The sequence below is a fragment of the Drosophila kikkawai genome, chromosome 2L (genome assembly GCF_030179895.1).
Source record: "Drosophila kikkawai strain 14028-0561.14 chromosome 2L, DkikHiC1v2, whole genome shotgun sequence".
NCBI classification, from domain to species: domain Eukaryota; kingdom Metazoa; phylum Arthropoda; class Insecta; order Diptera; family Drosophilidae; genus Drosophila; species Drosophila kikkawai.
Window position 1 is genome coordinate 25273975 of NC_091728.1, and position 21263 is coordinate 25295237.

Here is a 21263-nt window from a genome sequence, read left to right on the forward strand (position 1 = left end):
CCTTTTCTAAACTAGACCAGCGACTAAAGCCGCTTGAAACCATTCAGAAATGTTGCGAAATTCGACTGGCTTAATGTAATTACATGTTGCTTTGGCCCATTGCCTGAAGAGTTGCTTTGGCGGTTCCTCTTTCCGCGCTGCCCAATGAAATTTGCATGTTTTTGCCCACTTTCGGGCACTAGACAACTTTTCCTGCCAGCATTTACAGCTGCAACAGCTGAAAATAAATATTTAAACAATAACAGCAACTTTGCATGTTCTACAATTGCTGCAACAAGAACGGAGGGGGACTGGGGAGTGGTGCGGGGCAGACAAAGTCCTGCGTCCGAAATAATAAAGTTTTACGGCTGAAAATTACTCAATTCCCGTTGCCCGAAAAAGTTAACTTAATTTTTCGTAGTTGCCTTTTGTGCGGAAACTTTGCAAAGAGGTGAGGCAGTATCCACAGAGAAGCAACAGCAACACCAACAAGGAAAACGTTTTGCAACACTTCGGTAGGATGGGGGACGAGTCCAGGAACTCGAAACTGACTTCATCCCATTGATTGCACGTCCCCGAAAGCTGATGTCCTCCTTTTTCCTGCCATCTCCCTTCGCTGTTGTTACGCGAATGCATAAAATGCGTTTGCGTGCAGGCGAAACTGTGGGGGGGGGGGGACAGGGACCACCAGACAGTGTTGGAAAGTGCCCTCGAAAAAAAGTAAGAAAGAAAAAATAATGACCGAAAATAATTGAATTTTCGTATTCATTCGCGAGCTGCAATTACTTGGGGGAACACAACTTTTCAGTCCCTGTTTCTGTCTTGTTATTGTTTGCTCTTGCCTTGCTTTTCGGTCCACAAATTGAGTCGTCCCAGCTATTTTTCTTTCCCAATGATGTTGTTGTTTTCTCGCAAGCTTTATCAAGGATTGGCCGGCCGCATCCAAGTATTTGGAGAAGGAATACTCTAGCGTTTCCAATACCTCTGAGGCCGATTTCCCACTCCCTTGGCCTTCTCCGACTGCGGGCAATTGAAAACCCATTTCTATTTGGCGCCCCCGGGTTCACGGCGTGGAAATCAAATTAAAAGTCGCACCAATGACCAAAGCACTGACCTTGGGGGCACCGTCGACAGCCATCCACCTGGAACCCGTGTCCCGGTCTCGGGGGTAAAATTCTGGCACACGGTTCACTGGCTGCAAATCAAAATAGAATTTAAATCTCTTTGAGAGCCGAGTAAAGGGGAGCGGTAAGCGCTCATCTCATGCAAAAATCATTTTTGGCTGTCAAATAAATTACACTTTTTCCCCGGGTTTTGCCAAGCAAGGAAGGGCAGAGAGGCCGGGGTCCTGGGCTCGACAAAATGGCGTTGAACGCATAATTTGGCAGGAGTCGCAACCCTGCCGCACTTGCTTTAATTGATTTTACAGTTAGTCGCCCAGGTCCCAGGGGTTTTCTGGTTATAAATTTGCGAGTGTCGAACGAGTGGTTCTTCGATTTGTTTTTGTTTGTGTCTGCCCCCTTGCAACACTCATTTGCACTTAACACTTTCGACCATTTTGTATTTCGGTTGCCAGGGTCGCCATTGCGGCCCAAGTTTATTTGGCCATCACCCCTGACGCCGACGCCGGTCTGTACTATCTCAGGCCAATGATGGGGAAAATTGCAAAATTTCGAGCCTCTCTCGATAATTAAATATGCTCTGCAACAGTAGCAGAGGCGCCCTCCCCGGGGGTTGGGCTGAGGCTGAGGCTGAGAACGAGATCAAGAGCAGAAAGGGTTGGCACATGTGTCTAATTGGATTGTCGCAGTGTTGGCCAACATCGTCAGGCCTTAGCATCTCACCGAGATAATCCCCTACTCTGGCTCGGCATTGGGCCCACATAAGTTCCACAAAATTCGCTTTGGCGCAAACTTTTTAATGAAGTTTCAGCGTTCTTGGGCCAACTTTTCCTTTGGCCCCTCGACATGTTGTCCTCTATTTATTTTGATTTTTCCCACACCACGCTCACCGCTTTCCCAGCTTTGCCAGAGGTGCAGATCGGCCTTGAGGGCTTTTAGGGCGCTCGGGTGGCGGCTGGTGATGGTGGATGCTGTGGCAGTAAGTGGCACATTTGTCGGGTGATACGCTTTTAATTAGTGGCGATGGCAATGCTGATGGCAGCGGTAACGGCGGCACTAAACTTTTGCGCCCTGCCTTTAATTGCAGCTGATGCGAGGCTGCGAGGCGGGGCAAACTTGGCGCCGGAGTACAGTTGCGCCGGAATTGGCTTAGCATGTGCGAAGTGCGACGTAGCCCGGCTTACCCAGAAGTTTGCTTAGGGAATCTCGGTGCAGAAAGTTCCCAGGGAGCAGGCTAACGAGCCAAGGCTGCGGCAATGCCATCGCCCACTGGGAATCAGATTCGCAAAAGTTTCCAATAGCAATTCTGCGGGACTAATCCTTCTCGTTTCTCATTGCTGCAGTCGAAGAAAGCTACCACAAAATTGTGTAAATTTCTCGTTGTACTTACAAGATGACTTATAGGAGCTTAACCCAATCGAAATTTCCTATTTAAATGTATTTTAACTTAAAGGAATCATATTAATACGAAATTCCTGACTTATTTCCAGGTGCTCCCACAGCCATGGCCCTGAATGCCACGCCCGTTGCCTATCCGGGCTCGCCGCTACACCTGAACGTTGAGTTCTGTGCGAATCCTCCAGCTCACGCCGCCCGCTGGCTGCACGGCGATCGGGTCTTCACGCCCGGAAATCAGTACGGCAGCACGGTGCTGGCCTACTCGGTGAAGGTGAGTTATCCCATAGAGTGGCCCTGACGCCCTGGAGTTATAACCGCTTCTCCTCCCTTTGCAGGATCTGCCCACGCCCTTCTGCAAGGAGGCGCGCCTCACGTACGTCAGCATGCACGAGAGGGTTCCGAGGACCTTCTACTTCATCGTCTCGTCCCCCGGCGGCGTAGCCGAGGCCGTGTTTAACGTGAACTTCACGAAGCGTCATCGACAGCTGTCCAATGCCATCGACGACGACGAGGAGGAGGAGCTCAACCGGCCGGAGCAGATACACTTTCCCGTGTTCAACAGCACCTCCGGCAGTGGGCCTCTGGTTCCGGCCGTGATCGTGGCCCTGGCCCTTAGTTTCGGCTTCCGCCATTAGGTTTAAGTCAGTTAGGACATCTGTGTGACTGAGAGTTGAGTGTGAATGGAAGCCGGAGTGAATGATTTCTTGGGGAGTGCCTGCCTGGAGCGTTTACTACTACGAAGCAAACCAAACCACATCACACCACATGTTCTATGTAATCTAACCCCTTTGGCTAAGCATATGTATGGACTTACCCAATTACTCGACATTACCGCGTGGACTATGCGACACAACTACTACTCTATATAGCTATATGTATGTGTATCTGTAACCGATTTAGCCAAGCATCAAAATTGCCCTAGGCTAAGACCCCCGATGGGGACGATCTGAACTCTCAAACACCTTTCAGATTCTTGGAAAGACAACCACTCTTTGTCCCTAAGCTATTCCAATATTTTTACTGTAACCCTTAGATTTAACTGTAACTTTACCGGTAACTGTGACTGTTACTGGAAGTACTGCAACGGTGATTGTAACTCTAACAGTAACAGGAACAGTAACTCTAACTGTTGCTCTTGCAGTAAAAGGAACATTAACTGTAGGAAGTGTAACTGTAACCCTATCGCTGTATGTCAATGTGTATGTGTGTGCGCTTAACGTAAATGCCAAATCATGAGGAAAGGTTTACAATTCTTTTGGAAATACATTGTTAAAAGTTGATTATTACGAGTACTTTAAGTTCCTTTTCGATAGCGAAGAGAGATCGAGATCGGGATCGGTATCGGTATCGAGATCGAAATCGAGATAAGCGACTGATTTTGTTAAATATTTTGAAAATGTTTAGAACTAAAAGCACGAGAGAAGAGGGAGAACCTATAGTTTAAAATTGTAAATGTAAACGGAGGCGAAGAGACGAAGTAATACTTACCAGGCACGAACAAATTCCTTCCATTTGAAAGTTTGCCCCGAGCAAATAAACTGTAAGATATTTTGGGAAATGAAATTAAGCAAATTATCAAAAGAGTCTAAATATAAACGAGTTGCGTTATATTATACAGATTAAACCGCACCTTATAGTTTCTTATGGTTTTCCAATCGTTTGAACGGACCAAAAGCAAATCGTTTCACCTTACTACACGGATATTTTTGTAACACGAATAAATATCATTATACAGCCCCAAAAAACCAATTGAAGACCCTCCACATAAGCGATAATTGTACATAAATGTTCAAGTAGCGAATTGCTCAACCCAGAGAGGATCGATATATACTATTAAAAGTGTTAAATGTTGTTTGAATCCACATAGGAAACGCCACTCAAGTGTCGTAAGTAGCAGTTCCAGAGAAAATGAAGCCATTATAAATGTAATATAACAGTCCAGGGCACTTAAACTTAAACACTTGATTGACAGCTATTGTAAAATATTTCAGTTATTGATCAGCAGATGTGTGTTTGCATGCTAAAGGATTTTTTGTACAAAGCCCACGCTTTTGTAATTTATTTCATAGTCGATCTAAGCTACACTTACACTATATCCTATGCGCAATACGTATAAATATATATATATCGGTAGGCTAAGAGATCAGTGTAAAAACAAGAATACTTAGAAGAACCTAACGCCAATTTAAGCCACACAGCGAGAAACCGTTACGGAGTTCCAAGAATTCTGGCAAAGCGATCACGGAGCATTGTAAAATGATAAGTTTAAATTGAGATTAATTAATCCCGACGAATATCCGAGTGTGGGCGGCCCCTGTATAGTTGAGTTTAGTGATTTCCTCCTTGCGTTTATCGTCAGCTTAGGTTTGCGAGTATTTGTGCGAACAAAGCCAGCAAACAAACACGTCGTCATGTTAACTAACAAAATAATTACTGGACAATTGAATGGTCAAGTGCGTACTGTATTTATGATTCATTGCATTGCGTTGGTAATATTTACAGGATATTATTTATAACAAGAGAAGCCAACCAGCAACAAACCACATATATTACTAAAGAAAATATTAGCTCCTAAGTGCAACACAAACCAAATGTGGCAAATTAATCTTAAGCCAATGAGTAATTATGATACGGGGGACAGTGTTCATCTGTAGTGCATAGTGTTGGGCGAAGGACTCACTAATAACCCCTTACCATTACGATAATGAATACAAATACCGAAAACAAATACAAATACAAATACAATACGTGTTACAATAAGCAGAAACGGTTTACATATATAAGTCATAGGCCCAAGAGAAATGTAAGCAACCACCACCAACAACAACCACAAGAAACACTTTTAGCCGTAAACGAGGCCTCGGAGCTGGCCAAAACCTCAGCCGATGAGTCGAGGAGTCGAGGAGAGCGCCACTGACGCCGAGAAGCCGAGAACAGAATCAAAAACTAACTCTTAAGCGACCCCGTGTTCACTGCCCCAGCAAAGCAATAACTCCGAGTCCCTGCCAAGGGTCGGGCCACCACGGCCAAGCAAACTGTTACATTTAAGCCAGCAAGCCAAGTGGCCAGTAGTGGCCAGTGGCCAGTGGGCAGTGGCCAGGTGCGGGGGCCTCGAGGTCGAGCAAATTTACAAGTTTAAGTGACAAAGCAACAAAACAAAATAGCCAATTTAGCATAAAGTAAAGACAAAAGCCAGGAGAATGCAAATAAAAGTGCAGATAAAAATGAGTGGCGAGGGAGGCGGAGCGGAGGACAGCAGCCAACAAAGACACAACACCAACAAAAACACACACACACACAACACAGAGAAATGAAAATGGACATGAAATAAAATTTAAAAGCAGAGAAATGCAACAAAAAGAAAATCTCTTTAACTGGGCGGGTGGACGTGGTCCAAGGACTGGGCGGGGAAGTATGGCAAGAGAGTCGGCGCCCGCACACACTGACAATCGATCAGCAGCCAGGAACGCCCGTCATTAAGCTGCAATGGGGAAAAAGCGCCGGGGAAAAACAACCAGCAGATACTCTTAAGTGGCTAATGGGTGGGAAAAAAAGCAGCCTTGCATTAACCGGAAAAATTAGCCAGCAAAACCATCAGTTAACAACAAAGTTAATAGCATACCAGCGTTGCTCGGTGGGTTTAAAAAAGTACTTAGGGTTGCAGTTCATAAGTTAGATTAACTTGTTCGTTAGGTTGCTATACTTAACCCAAGGGTAGGGCAGTATATATTTTCATAAATATTTTTTAAAGTTTTTTTTTTTTAATTTAACCCCAGAACACTTTCCATTCCGCGCACTTCGACCAAACATTTGCTTCTTTTGTGAGAGCTTGCCGAGCAATTGGCAAGCTGAACCCCGACCTGAACGGAATGCCAATGAAGCACGCTGGCTATGGCTGGCATCCAGCATCGCTTTTGCACTCTCAGATTGCAGAGGCAGTGGCAGTGGCAGTGGCAGTTGCAATTTCAGTTGCAGTTGCAGTTGCATAAATATCAATCAGAGGCCAACGAAAGGGAAAGGCCGGACTGCGGCGATTTCGGCTTTTGGGTGACCGCAGGCTCGGCTCGATTTGCGTGAAGGAGATTCCGGTTTTCGGGTTGGTGCCTGGTTGGTTGGCTTGGTGCATTGGCCCAATACCAGAGTTGCGTTGTCAACGCCGAAAAGTCAGGGGACGGAGCGAGCGGCTCTTGTTTATTAGTTGGAAATCAAAAGTACATCGACACCGCAGGATTGCTGTGGCCAAACTCTGTGTGTGTGGACCTGGCTGCTACACTTTTTGGCCTAAAGAGTCGTCGGGCAACCTGTTTGGCGAACAGCACCAGCGCTTCAGCGCAGCCAGGTAGCCCCATCGATAACCTGGCCGGTTTCGGGCGCTAATGACAGTGAAATGCCTTCGAATTGCCGAGGCGCCAGCGAGATTACGACGAATTCGAGCGGGGGCGTACGGTACAGTGAGGCTAATGGTTGCATTAACACAAGGGTTCACCGAGAGAAATGGGTATGGGCCTGGAGAAATGAATAAATAGTGAAGATTTACATCAAACAGAATGGATGTTCAATGTACAATTTATCCATAAAAAGCTTAAACAACCTACACAATGGGATCAACAAATACTATATCTTAAGGACACTTTGAATAATATACATCTTTATATAACAGATCGCATCTTCTCCCTCCCTCTCCGTAACCAATGATTAAAGCGTTTTAATGCTTGTTCGCCTGCCATACTTTTTGCAGTGTAATTTATCAATCAAAATTCCCGAGCAGTGATCGAGTGGAATAAACTTGTAATGTTCGCCAGTAATGACAGTGACCAGCAGCGAGGTGACTGCGGTGGCCAATGTCGACGCACGCGCCACAGCGAAAGGTGCCCCAACTAATGGGCATCGTGTCCCCTCTACGTAGCCCCGAGCCCCTGCCATCCGGGCACTGGCACTGCGGCAGATATCCGCAATCGCCAATTGGCATTACTGTGCGCATTTCGTTTTAATTGTTGGCCGGACCAAAGTCAAATACGAGTGTGAACCGAGTTGGAACCGGCTCCGAAAGCCGCCAATTGGAGCCACCGCCCGGCGATACATCGACATGTTTCAATTTGCTTATGAGAGGCGCCATCGTTGAGGAACCGAAATCCAGAGCGGGATCCAGTCTGTGGCAGTGCAGCAATGGCCAGAGGCAGTCGAAAAATGGGTGGGACCAGGACAGATGTTGGTAGATATGGCCCGATAAGTGGCATATAGCTGGGAATGTATTTTTGCACTCGTAAAGGCGATAACTCAGCTGGAGAAATCTCCTAATTGGGCATTAGGGGAAGTGCCTTGCCCCGGCATATCTTTGGACATCGAATGGGCTTAAAAATGGTCACGAAAACAGGGATATGGTAATGCAAGTCATATTATCATCCTGCTGTCAAGTTGTCGCGACTTTAAGCGCGCTTAAAACGCTGACAATTAAAATCGTTTTCATTGCACATCGATGGGCGCCCATAATTTCCCACTCCCACCCCCAATACGCTCGCCTGAAATTTCACAGTTCAATTAATGCATTTTAATTTTAACTTTATTTTCCAATTTACTTCACACAGTTAAAACGGACGAAAGGAAAGCCAGCCAGCCAGCCAGCCAACCAGCCAAAAGCGTGGCAAAAAATATGAATGAATGCGCGAAGAAAAAAGCAGATCAGCCTGAAAATTGTTAACGCAAAATTAAAAATTGTTTTTGATTGATTGTTGCATGAAATTGGCTTTTGGTCTGAGGCCCCACCGAGGCCGCCATTGGACCCATTGATTGTAATTACCTTTTTCACTCATATTTCATTTGCCCTGCGCACTTAATTAGCCGCCTTTTCCGCCCGAATGCGCCTTTCGGGGCAGCACAATGGCTGAATATGAGCAGGGCCGCCAAATGAAATTAAGCGAATTGCTTTTAATAGATTTTTCCGCAATTTCTGCGATTTCTTTTTTCATTTTCATCGTCCAATTTCAGCTGCGGTCAAGGCATCTGAAAGATTTCCTTTGCCAACTTTTCGAACATTTTGTAAATGCGGCAATAGTGGCGTGGACTTTTCCCATCGACAAGTTGACTTTATTTTCCAGGCGGAAGGAAACCAACCGGCGACTTCTGTTACACTTTTCCCCAAATGCTGATCCGGCGAAAATTAGCCAAGTAAAAATTTGCGGGACTCGACGTGGTCCGAACTGGTGGTCATGGCAATTTCCCCGCAGCTCTCGGCTTGGGATTTTCTGGATTTGCACCGCCACTCGCTTATGCAATCGCTTTTCATCATAATTGTCTCCGAGTTTTGGTGCGAGTCTGGTGGCGGAAAAGGCCGGAGGAAATGCCAACCGAAAAGCAGTGATCTCGGCTCCAGTTCCAGTTTCAGTTTCCATTGCTGCTCAGCATTTGGTGAAAGTCCAAATGTGTGTGCATGAGGCATGCAACATGTCTTTAATGAGATGCAAACAGATAAAGAAGCTAACCGATTATGGAAGCCATAAATCACACCCGAATGATCGTTGGATCTATATCTGCGAGGTAATGGCGGCATTAGCCTTAATAGAACGCCCGCTTTCCCCACATTTCGCTGATATTTTGGTGATATTTTTTGAGCGACGTACCATATGATAGCATCATAAAGAGCTCACTTTACATTTATAAGTATTTTATGTGGAAAACATATTCTATATCTGTAATGTTCCTTATCTCATGGAGCTACTAGTTGGCTATAAAATATACAAGTCCCTACTTTTCTACACTTAATTAGGTTGATTCTATATTCAATAGATGACTTCATTTATAAGATTGCCATTGGTTTATTGAATTGAATATTGAATTTATATTGTTGCTTCAAGAATTGAAATGTTTTATATTAAGTAAATTATAAATTCTGGATGTCCATTTTAAATTAAAACAACCATGTCTTTCAGGTGAATTTCTTTTGCATTTTAATCAAACCAAATTCCAATGGTCAATCGGCAAGCCGTTTAAATTTATTTCCATTTAAATTCATTCAATTCCTCAACTCAAATAATTTGGCCATAAAAATATATCTTCAAAGAGAAAAACGATATCATTAAATATGCAATAAATAAACTGAATTACCAAAGCATAAATAAAAAAGTCGCATTTTAATAAATCAGACAGGAATAAAAAGCAAGTGCAAAACCGCATCCACATTAATCAATCAGCTGGAAACGTCAAACGCTCCACAGCAACAGCCTCGGATGCCGGAGCGAATACCGCCTCATTAAAAATTAATGAAAATGGCAGGGGAAGCGTCGGAAATCGCAGGGAAACAATGCGTTCGCAGGTGATCGAACCAGGCAGGTGTGCAGGGTAAATGCGATAATTGCACCGAGCGCGTTATGAGGCAGGGAATAGCAAGAAGCCAGAGAGATGCATCTGTGTCAGGGCCTTAAGGGCTTTCTCTTGGCCCAGAGGGGCCCAGCGGGGCTTTGACCATATTGCCCCTGTCATTGGCAGGAAAAACCAGTTGGGCTGTTTTCCCGCGCTGGCTGTCTTTGCAATTTTTTGGCAGGGTCAATGCTGCCGCCGTAGAAAGCCATAAAAAAAATAAGCAAAAATGTCACTGCCTCGGAGGAGCGAGCGAGACGGACAGGCGGCGGTGGCTCTTGCGCAATCGCCGGCTGGACAAGTTTTATGCTACACTTTAAGGATCGCAGCAACATCGGCAGCAGCATCTGGGGAGGCTGCAGCAGCAACATCGGCGACGACAGCAACTTGCAACCCACGACGACGACGACGGCGACGACGAAAAGAAAACGAAATGCTCAGTGCAAGACGGTTTCACTTTCATTCGCAACGCGCACGCGCAGCTGGCAGGGTCGCAGAAAGCAGCGGCATCGCACCGAAAAACCACTCAGTGAACACTCATTCCACAACCTTTGTGCCATCGGAATACTCAGAGAATTGCAATTGTTTTAATCGAATAGAAAAGTGATTATAAGTGCGTTTTAATTGGACGCGCAATCAATATAAATAATTGAGTGTTTTCGCATCATCCCGTCGGCATAAATAAAGGCCACCCCCGTCGCGCGAATACTTAATGGATGCAGGTAAATGAATGACTGAATCGAATCGGGCAGCGAAACCGTTTAAAAGCCCATTTAACAGTGGAAATTGTGCGAAATGAGCAAAAGCTCCATTTAAATGTGCAAATTGAGTTAGGAGCGGCTGAAATTGGCATGTGATTTGCTGCCGAACGAAGAGCTGATAGAACTAATAAAGGAAAACGGCATTATTTTCGACAACTACAAGCTGCAGCTCGGCTCCTTCAAAACACCAATCAAAAAGGATTTGCCTAGGCCTCGCTCGGTGTGTGTGTGAGTGCAGCATTTAATTGCCGCCCGTTCAGATGGTTATCTGCATACCCAATTAATGCAACAATTTGCCTACCTAAAGCTCCACTTTCTTGCATCCTCTCGGCCACGAACGGGACCGGCTCAAAGCACCCAAGGCCACTTAACGATGAATATTGCAGGTGAAATATGTTTTGGCATGCATATTTAATGCCCATCAAAATACTGGCAGCGGCGGCGGCGGCCAAACTATGTGAAAACCCGTACGAACCATTTTAAATGCCATCAATTTCAATTTTCCAAATTAAATGGCAGGCGGAGAGGCGCTGCTCCGGGGGCCTAATTAATAATTCATTACGTTGCCAGTAGCAATGACATAAGCCCAAAGCGAACGCTAACGCAAACGCAAGCGCTGCGTCAAGTTCAACAACTTTTCTAGGGAAAATCTCTCGGTCGCCGCGAAAGAGAAAGAAAAGCGCCAAAGTGCCAAGGCAGCCACTTAGGAAAAATCATCATCCAGCGACGTATCGTATCGGATGAAATCAAACAGCCCGACAAGTGAGTGGCCATAGTAGTCGGGAGGATTGCCTTTGGAGTGGGCCAAAACAGGCTTGACTGCTGCCGCTGCCGCTGCTGCTGCTCCTCCGAATGTTTCGCTTGGAATTTGTCGTGCTTTGCGGGGTTATTCACACCACAGCACACTGCACACACAGCACACTCCTCTCTGCCAGCCTCCGCTAACTCTTTACTGCTTTTGGCCATTTCCGCAACAGCTCCATGTGGCCCCGCCACCGCCAACAACCACTGCTAGCGACAGCGGCGACGCTCGGCTGTCTGCTGGCCATCATCCTCGTCCAGCCGGCCCCCTCATCGGCATCCACTGCCAATCCCGATCCCACTCCCGCTTCCCAGAATGCGACCCGAGGCCCTCTTCTGAGTGACAGCAGCAGCGTCAAGGAGGTGAGTCCGAGTTTAGTGAAAGATTTTGACAGGCAATGAGCGTCGCTTTTGACAGCTTAATAAGCAGCCAGAAGAGGAGCAGACATCCGTCGCCAGCGAGGTCATCGAAGGCTTCCCCAGCCTGGGCACTGAAGTGCCCGAGGAGCCGGATTTTGAAACGCTAACTACGGAAAGGGTAGCGGAGTTTGTGGGGTAAGAGAGATCACAATAAAAACTTGCCAAGTTCGAGTGTCCTCAGGTGTTCAAGAAAGTCAAACGAAATTTTCTCTTGGCCAATTATTAAGTAAATTAATTTTCTTTAACACCTTTGACACCTTTTGCTTACCCTAAAGTTACCCTGCTCTTGTAACACCCTTACTTCGCCTCAGAGTTCCTGGCTTCCTGCCCACGGTGCTGCCTCCCAGAGATGCAGATTCGCCCACAAATGGCCATGGCTACATCCAGTTCGAGGTCAACGAGGAGCTGCCCGTGGAGGTGGTGCGTCGCCAAAAGCCCATTCAGCAGACCATAACTCGCTCCCGAACAGACACCGTGAATGAAGTCCTGTCCAATCTGTTTCCCAACGGATTCTCGGACATATTCCGCTTCAGCGGAAAGGACGCCAACACGGAGGCTGCTACCACTACGGCCACCACCACCAATAAGGCGGTGGTGCGACCCACAGTGGAGGCCATCACCACCACCGAAGCAGCCACCACGGAAACTCCGACTGTGGCAAAGGCCCCGAATGAAACCTACTACAGCTACCAGACCACGGTGACAAAGGAGTACCGTCGGGAGCTTAGGCCCGGACACACCGAAATCGTGGTGGAGCAGATCCGGGAGCCGGGATTCCGCGACGGCAGCAACCACATCTCTCGGGATGAGCTGCTAAGGATCAATCGGGCGGCAGTGGCTGCTCCCGTGCTGCCCAGTGTGCTCCTCCGACCCGAGGGAGATGACAACGAGACCCTAGTGGCAGCCGAGAGTGCTCCGATCGTGATTCTGGGAGAACACGAAGCAGAGGTGGAGGAGAACGCCGAAATCGAAGACAACCAGATAGCGGAGACACGCCATGTGGGCCGTGAGGCTTACCAGCAGAGATTGCCAGCTCCGAGTCACAACGGCATTGAGAGCTATGCGAACCAGAAGGGTCCTGGCCAGGACCAGGAGATCAATGTGCACATCGTTCATGACGCCACATTGGGTAAATCCCAGGAGGGAGAGGGAAAGGTAGGTAGCTCCTAAGAGAAACTGTGGTTAAATAATATACTTATCTCTTCAAAAAGGCAACCTCGGAGAAGTCCCAGCCACAGATACAGCCACAGATCGCCTTGGATCACTACCAGGCGCACAGCGAGCAGCGGTTCCAGCAGCGTCATCAGGGCCACGAGGCGCCCTCGAGGCAGTTCCTGAAATCCTTCAAGCCCATTGTCTCGGGCAGCGGGGAAGGACCGCTGCCGAAGGGCAGCTTCCACTACGAGGTGCAAAATCCTCCCCAGCTACCGAGTCCACGGCCGTCGAATGAAGGAGATTACGCCGGACACTTTGCTAGACCTGCTGCCCAGTTGGAATACCAACAGGAACTCAGCCAGGTGCACCAGCAGTCACAACAACAGTCACATCAGCCGCTGGAGACCCTGCACACCAAGGCCATTTCCTCCCCCTCCCCAGAGGTGCATCACTACTCTGGATATGCGGGTCCCACGCCAGTCTCCGCCACTCCCAACAGCCTGGTTTTTGTCACCCTGAACACTCCCACTCCCCCGCATTCCTCGCCCGCACCAGCCCACGCTCATGCGCCACACGAGCCGGGAGTTGACATCACTGTGAATCATCCAGCTCCGCACGATTACGTATCGGAGGCAGCGGCTGAGCCCTCCCAGCAGCACGTCCAACATGCTCCGGCCCCGGCGAAGTCTCACTCGTCCCAGCCGAATGGCTATACCTTCGTGGAAGTGCAGAAGTCGGTGAACATCCACAACAAACTGATCACGGAGAAGGATGGGCGCTTGGTGGAACAGCACGAAACCATCTACCATCAGCCCTATCTGCATTCGCCTGCCCCACCAGCAATAGCGGCTGCACCTGCTCCGGCAAAGAGCTACGCCTCTCTGGCCAAGAATCCCATCCACGTGGAATACGATAGTTCTCCCCAGGAGGTGGGAGATCACTCCGCTGTGAACTTGGATACGGGTCACTCTGCTCAGCAAACCGTTCATCCGGGACCCGTTTACGCTCCTGCTCATCAGGAACATGTCCAGGAGAATCAGGTCATTCACCAGGAACATCAAGTTCATCACGATCATCATCCAGTGGCTCATCAGGAACACCAGATTCAACATGATCATCATGTTCATCAGGAACACCAAATCCACCAGGATCATCCAGTAATTCACCAGGAGCAGCATCCAGTAATTCAGGATCCCCATCACGAGCATCAACATTATTTGGAGCATCATGAGCCTCATTATCCCGAGGAAAAGCTGAAACAAGTGGTGGAGAAGCACATTCCCATACCCTATGCCGTGCCCCAGCCCGTGCCCGTACCCGTTCACGTGGAGCACTTCGTGGACCGGCCCTATTCTGTAGAGACCATTGTTGAGCATGCGGTACCTTATCCCGTGCCAACCGTGGTGGAGAAGATCGTAGAGAAGCACGTGCCCGTGGAGGTGGAACGCATTGTGGAGAAACCAGTACATGTGGAGAAGATCGTGGAGAAGTTCGTGGACCGTCCAATGGCCATCCCAATTCACGTACCCGTGGCCATTCACATGCCCATGCCGCCGGGTCACTCCTCCCTGCCATTTGGCCATCATGGCCATCCCAATGCCTTGACTCCCTGGTCCCACTCCGTGGCCCACATTCCGCCGAAGGTGCTGCAGAACTACTACACCCGGATGCTGAAGAAGTTGCTCCCACAGCTGACGGCCAAGGTTCCCCCAGCTCCTGCCTCCCAGTCTGCGACCAAGGCCCTAAAGCTGAGCAAGCCAGTCGTGGCCACTGCCAAGCAGCCGGTGAAACCGGTGAGAGGAGAGGCGCCCAAGGTGGCCACCTTCAGTCTGGCGGACATGCGATTCGACCTTCGCCCACCCCCACCGCCTCTGGGCTCGCCTTGGCTTCAGGGCGCCCGCTACATATACAACACCCTGCCCGCCGATCTCGCTACTGCCGCCGCCTCGGCTCCCACCCAGATGGTCAAGTCGTACATCGGCCCCGTTCCGGCCACCACCTCCAGCGGAGGCAGCGACTCCGCGCTCTCGAACGAGTTCGATGAGTTCCAGCGCTGGCGCAACGGGCACTCTCTGAAACGCAGTCCCGACTTTGGGCGCAATCTTCAGCTGGAGTATGGGTTCAAGCCCCCCTTGGTGCCCTCCATGGAAATCGACGACAAGGGTAATCCCCTCAAGCAGGCAGAGCCATCGGAGTCGCAGTGAGCTCCCGGCCAAGGGGAGATCGGAGGAAAAAGCGTGCCAAAATATACAGCTATAGTAGTTATTGTCTATTTATGTAACATATTTAAAGCAATGCATTTAATAAAATTATAATAAATATTTTAACTTTATTTTATATTTGTTCTGTTTTAAGAAGCTAACGAGACTACGGACTTTGCTGCTATCAGAAAGACTTATCTTACTATACACTTACCTACAGCTTAAATTAATTTTGCTATATTGTTTGGTGGTAAAAATCAATGAAAAGCAAAGAACCTTCGCAGCAGCTACCTTTTCTGCTCTATTTTCAAAGCACTCTGATTTGCTGTGTAAACAGTCCTTGAAAAAGTCCTTGCCAAGACAATACCTACGCAGGCACTTAGAAAATTGCCGACGAGGCTCGGCTTCCAGAAAAACACACATGTGTCTGTCTGCACATAGATGCTTAACTCAACTCAAAGATATATGGTATATGGCCTGCGCTTAGGTGCAATATTAATTAAGCAAATGACAGTGACAACCCTGTCGGCAGTCGACCGTGGACGAGGGGACTGTACCCAATTAGGGGCGCGGGGCGGGGCAAAAAATATTATGAATCTCCTTAAGTATGAGCCGTATTTATGCAAATGAAAAATGAAAATAAGGAACCGAAGAAGGGTTCGTTCCGAATGCCTTATCTGGCCGTAAACAGGCACGGCCCCCTCCCGGACCCAGGGCACACACGTTTCGCAGAAGGGTGGCCGAGCGCAAAGATTTATATGACAGCTAATAAATTTACAACACATGTAGCGCCTAGCAGATATTAGGAGATACAAGTATTTCCCGGTGACAAGCCAAGGCCTTGCACGTCTCGAGTTTTGAATGTTATTGAGGCGTGTTTTCGCCGGAGAAAAATAAGAGCCTTGCCAATGTTTGCGCAGCCAACAAGAAGAGCACGTCTCGCAGGCCGATGCTGCGATGCTGCAGTTGACATTTGACATCTGGAAGGATGCGACGGGCTGCGCGAGGCGTGGCAGGACGAGGACGAGTACAGACAAACCGTTTAGCGCACGTGTCGAACGGAAACGGAAACGGCGAAAACTCGGCTGAAATTCAAGAATAACAAAAACATATGCAGATCATGGCCGTAGAAAAGTTACTATATATATGCAACAAAGTAGATTCTTGCAACCTGATAATGAATATTATGACAACACAATCAAATGCAGATTAAATTGAAATCTTATTCAATATAACCATTTTTATTCATAATTATTTGTGGAAATAATTCTCCAGTTCAGTTCAACATTATTTATGCATTTCGTGAAGCACTTTTTCCCATAAATCTCAGGAGCAGTACGTGAGCTCAGCAGAATTTCTTAATGCGTGTTAAATAACAGCAAATCGAACTCTCTCTTTAAGCCGCGCCCCTTTTCACACTGGCCAGTGTACAATTTAGCCCGACTTTTGCCAAGTGCAGTATCGTAAATCAAAAATTGTTCAGTGCCACGCCCACAGAGATATCAAAAATCAATTGCGATTGCAATTGCAAATGCATTCAGAATTTTGATAGACTCCCCGCCGGGGGGTCAGCGGCGGGCAACGGAGGGCGGAGCCAGCCAGCAAGAAAGATAAGCCAGGGAACAATTGAATAATTTATATGCAAATAAATAAAAGTACTTTCGGCACAAAAGAACAGAGAGAGAGCGAATAAATTCTACGATCTGGCCACAAAAGGCGTGACACACGCTGCTGCTGCAGGACCTGGCCTTTTTATTTTCGAACAGCGATGCGAGCGCCTATGCCACCCATTTTCCGCCGATTTTCCAGCACTACTACCCACCGGCACCCGCCCGGAAAGCTGTCGGCCTTTTCTGGTTTGGCTGAACGCTCGCTGCATGTCATTGTCAGGGGCTGCCAACTCTGCATTTGATATACGATGTGTTGGCAAGCCGCCCAAGTCGCGGCCGAAGGGGGCGCGAGGGCGTGGCACTGCGAGACAAATGCAGCTGAACCGAAAATTGCATTTCCGCTTTGGAAATTGCGCAAACTTCCGCAGCGAAGAAAGCGAATGAATCAGGAAAAAAGAAGAGAAGAACCGGGCTAACCACGAGTACGTCGGAACGTCGCCAGACAATTGGCAAAAATGTTCTATAAAAGTGTGAAATAGGCCGTCACCCTTGGTCCACCCCCTTGTACCACACCCCCCAAAAAATGGGGGCTGCTATGCAGATGAAGCTGACATGCCGTAAAGTGGCCCCGAGTGAACCACAGAAAACTTGTCACACAAAAATGAAACGCAAAAATGTCAAAAGCACACAAAGATAAGGCTAGATCGAGGGAGGAAATGCAGAAAACTCGTAAAAAACTTAATAATATCTTTAACTCCAACTTAGAAATTAAAAGGTTGAGCAAGAAGGAAGGCTTTAATTCAGAAATATTTAATAAACATTTGATATAAATTGTCTACGATTTTGGCCAACTAATAAGTACTTAAATGTAAGCATAAGAAATTGGTATACATATATTATATATTACTACAGTTATAAATTTCATACTAATTTTTAGCTACTTTAGAGTGTATCCTCCTTTGCTATAAAAAAGAGAATACCTTGTTAACCAAGACCCTAAAATGCAATACAGACTACACCACCAATCTACTGGTTAAGCTCCAGGGTACCCTTATTGACATTGCCCCTGACAAGTGTTAGTTCCGAATCGCTTAACCCGCTAATGGGCGGAATTTCCTGCGGCTGGAAAATTGATCTCCAAATAGCTAAAGGTGAGTTTAAAAGACTGGCAAATATTTGAGCGCCACACACACCTTGATGACGTCTAGACTGGGATTTCAACTTGCCATTGGCAGCTCACAAAAACTCCTAACACTTACCAGGCGACAACCTCAAACAAACAGGAAGCCGGCACAAATTCCATTCAATCAGCAAAGGAACCAAGTCGTCTGCACGTACTCACAATGCAAACAGTCATAACTTTGCCGCATTGGAAAAACCAAGAGCCAGAAACTATATTCTGGACAAAGAATTGAACTCAAAGTCGGGGGATATATCGAAATATCAACAAAATCGAGTCGGTTTCAAACGGAAAACCAGTCTGTTAACAGAGTCATTAAGGCTGGTAAATGTTAGATGAAGCAAAGCTTTCCATGATGATATTTTAGTCAAAGCCCAAAAGTATTCAATTAAAATAGTTAAGTTTTTAAACAAACTATTGTAAAAAACATGTAGGAAAACGAGCTCTTACGTATTCATGTATTAATAATGACTATAAATCTTCAGTCAAAAATATAAATTTGATTTCATTAATCTACATTATTTCCCTTCTTCTCTTGTTGCTTTTAAGCTTATAAACTTTTTAAGTAAATGCATTTCTAATCCTCGTTATAAGCCCTAGTTTATTATCATTACCTTTTTTTCTCCACCCTTAAGAATCTATTGTTGGAGTGGCCTCTGCAGCCATTTTCCCAACACATTCTCGAGATATTAAAAAAGGGGAAAAATCCAGATGGACTCGGTTTTCAGCACGGCAATAATAAGAATACGCAATCAATGGCTCCCCAGTTGCAACGGGAGAGTAAAAACTAATCAAAAACCTCAATTGCGATGCTTGAATAAATGCGGAAGGAAAATATTGGCAAGTCTGTGGGCGAAAGCTCAGCAACAGACTTTATTGTATACACAACAATGCCAGCAACAACAATAATTAGAACAAGCTGAAAAGGTAATTTCAAAAAGATGAGGTTTCTGATACTCTTATTACTTGGGAAATATTATAAAGAAATATATATATTATTTATTTAATATAGAATATATTTAGATACTCCTAAATACCATAATAATGTCTCTGTTCTTTAAAGTATACAGCTTTGGTTTAGATGTATATATTTTTTTAACAAATCAAACAGCAAAATAGAGTATTAAGACAAGCACTAGGTTCACTTGCAGATGACTGACTTCCAGCTGTGATGATGATGCCAGCAAAGGAGCATGATTTTGATGGTGATAACAATAACTCGGATGAAAACTATCCGGGCCCAAGTTGTGATCCCGTTGCCGGGATGATGCTGAAAATTATTAGAAGCCGGCCAAGGAATTTCAATCAGTGGCAAAGACGATGGGGCTATGACGATGGCGATGGCCGGTGGTGGCGGTGGCAACTTTGTGATTGCATAACTGCGTTGCGTTGCGGCCGAGGTAAGTGCAGTCGGTATTGGTATTGTTACCTGGCATCTTGGCATCTTGGCATCTTGCAGCATCTCCAGGCTCCCGGCAGGAGGCTTCTTCGCATCCAGACACACACACGCACACTGGCGCACTGGAAGCGCATTTCCTGGCAATTTTCTGTCAAAAACAACGGCCAAGAACAACAAACTACGGCAGGAACTTTTTGCGGGGCCACAAAGTCACCGGAGCGCCACCGAGCCCACACCTGCTGGGTGGGGCAACCACACTTTTAGCATGCGTGCGGTCAGCAGGTCGGGGACCCGGGCTCCGGGCTCCGGGGTCAAAGGGTATTAGTTTGCGAGCCGGAGAACTGCAAACTGCTAACTGCAAACTGGCAACTGGAACTGCTACTGCTGTCAGTATATTGGCAAAGTTTTCGTGTTTTCGATGAAAATGTGGGGAAAGGGGCACCGAGTCCGAGTGTTTATTTTGTAGCAGAAGAGCGGGGAGTGCTTGTTTGCTTGTGGCAAATTATTTAGATTGCAAAATCTCGGCCAAAGAAATATTGAATGCGCTTACGCACTCGCACTTCACCCCCGAAGAGACGCCACAAATTCACTTTACGGCTTCTCCGAGACTCTCAAAACCTAACTTAATTCCGGGCCCCCGAACCCCAGAGCTTTCTCGGTGTGCATTATCTAGATTCTCATTACCGGAATAATCTGCTTTGTGCGGCAAAAACCCCAAACGACTGACGCAATAGTTAAGTATTTAACGACCCTTCTCAAGGCGGTCGTGTCAAGTGCAGTGCTCCCCTAATCCGCAGACCTCGCCCAGTTCATCCGGCCCAGAACTTTCAGCTTTCAGCCAGCAATTGCTTTAAACTGTTTATACTCTATGTCGCCGCGAAAAGCTTTAAGTGATGCAGGAAAAAAAGTATATGAAGTCTTTATAAGGGGGGTTCTACAGAAATAACACTGACTCTTCCTTCCTTCCTTCCACCATCGATTACTTTATTTTAAACTGAATTATTTATTAGTATTTATTTTTAAAAAACTATTTACAAATAAAACAAAATTTCTTTGAATTTTTTCTTGCCGTGTCCTGCTACATTCACCGCAAAAGAAACACCCTACTTTACATTTTCCAAGCAATTTTTACGAAACATCATTTTCCCCGTCGCCCAAATCCCTCTTTTTCCCCTTCTCCTTTCTTCATGTGAGAGTGGGCGCCATTTTGACACTTAATTATTTCAATTGAGCCTGAAGGGGAGGCTGCCGCCACACTCTCGCTTCTGGGTCTTTTGTTTTGCGGAAATCCAGGCCTTTTATAGGGAAACCTTTTACCTTTTTCCGTATCTTTTTCATTTTGCATTTACCCCCAGTAATGTGTGTGTGGCCCGTTAACAGCTTTTTACAATATGTATAGACAGAGATATTTATTCGTGTGCTGGCAGCGCCGAGCTTTGTTCCGCGGCCGCCTTTTGTCTGACGATTTTGTCGCAGTCTCATTTACAATATTTGCCTTCGTGCTGGCAGAGGGGACAACACAAATGAAATCAGCATTAGCTGCATTGGCCGTTCCGAATCCGAATCCAGGTTCCGATTCAGACTCAGATCCAGACCGTAAAGCTGGAACCAAATCCAACCCAGACGACAGACGACAGGCGACAGACGACACATTGTACAATGCCCGAGGACCACAAATGATAAAGCAAATCACTGCAAACCGTTCTCATTCCCTGGGAAAATAAAACATACCAAAGGTCTGTAGATTTCTGCGACGTTTAGATACACTAACCCAAAAAACTTATTCAATTTTTTTATATATTTTACAAGATGTATATAATTTAATATTATTTACTGGAAGGAACTCGCTTTTAAAAAGATAAATTACATGTGTTATGGTTGGTTC

At 46.6% G+C, this 21263-nt stretch overlaps 2 protein-coding genes across 2 annotated transcripts in view; both read left to right on the forward strand.

Moving 5' to 3' along the window:
• The window catches only part of tei (teiresias), a 135084-nt gene extending 129258 nt beyond the window's left edge, over positions 1–5826 (forward strand). The window contains exons 11-12 of the mRNA XM_041775826.2: positions 2591–2769; positions 2834–5826. Coding sequence (XP_041631760.1) covers positions 2591–2769; positions 2834–3133 — 479 coding nt within the window. The 3' untranslated portion in view covers positions 3134–5826. The remainder of the gene's footprint in view (positions 1–2590; positions 2770–2833) is intronic.
• Positions 5827–10306: 4480 nt separating this feature from the next.
• On the forward strand, positions 10307–15223 carry LOC108083518 (uncharacterized). The gene is made up of 5 exons (XM_017179342.2): positions 10307–10573; positions 11590–11776; positions 11832–11968; positions 12145–12988; positions 13045–15223. Exons 2-5 carry the CDS (start codon positions 11594–11596, stop codon positions 15190–15192), a joined length of 3312 nt encoding a protein of 1103 aa, XP_017034831.1. The 5' UTR covers positions 10307–10573; positions 11590–11593; the 3' UTR covers positions 15193–15223.
• The last annotated feature ends 6040 nt before the right edge of the window (positions 15224–21263 follow it).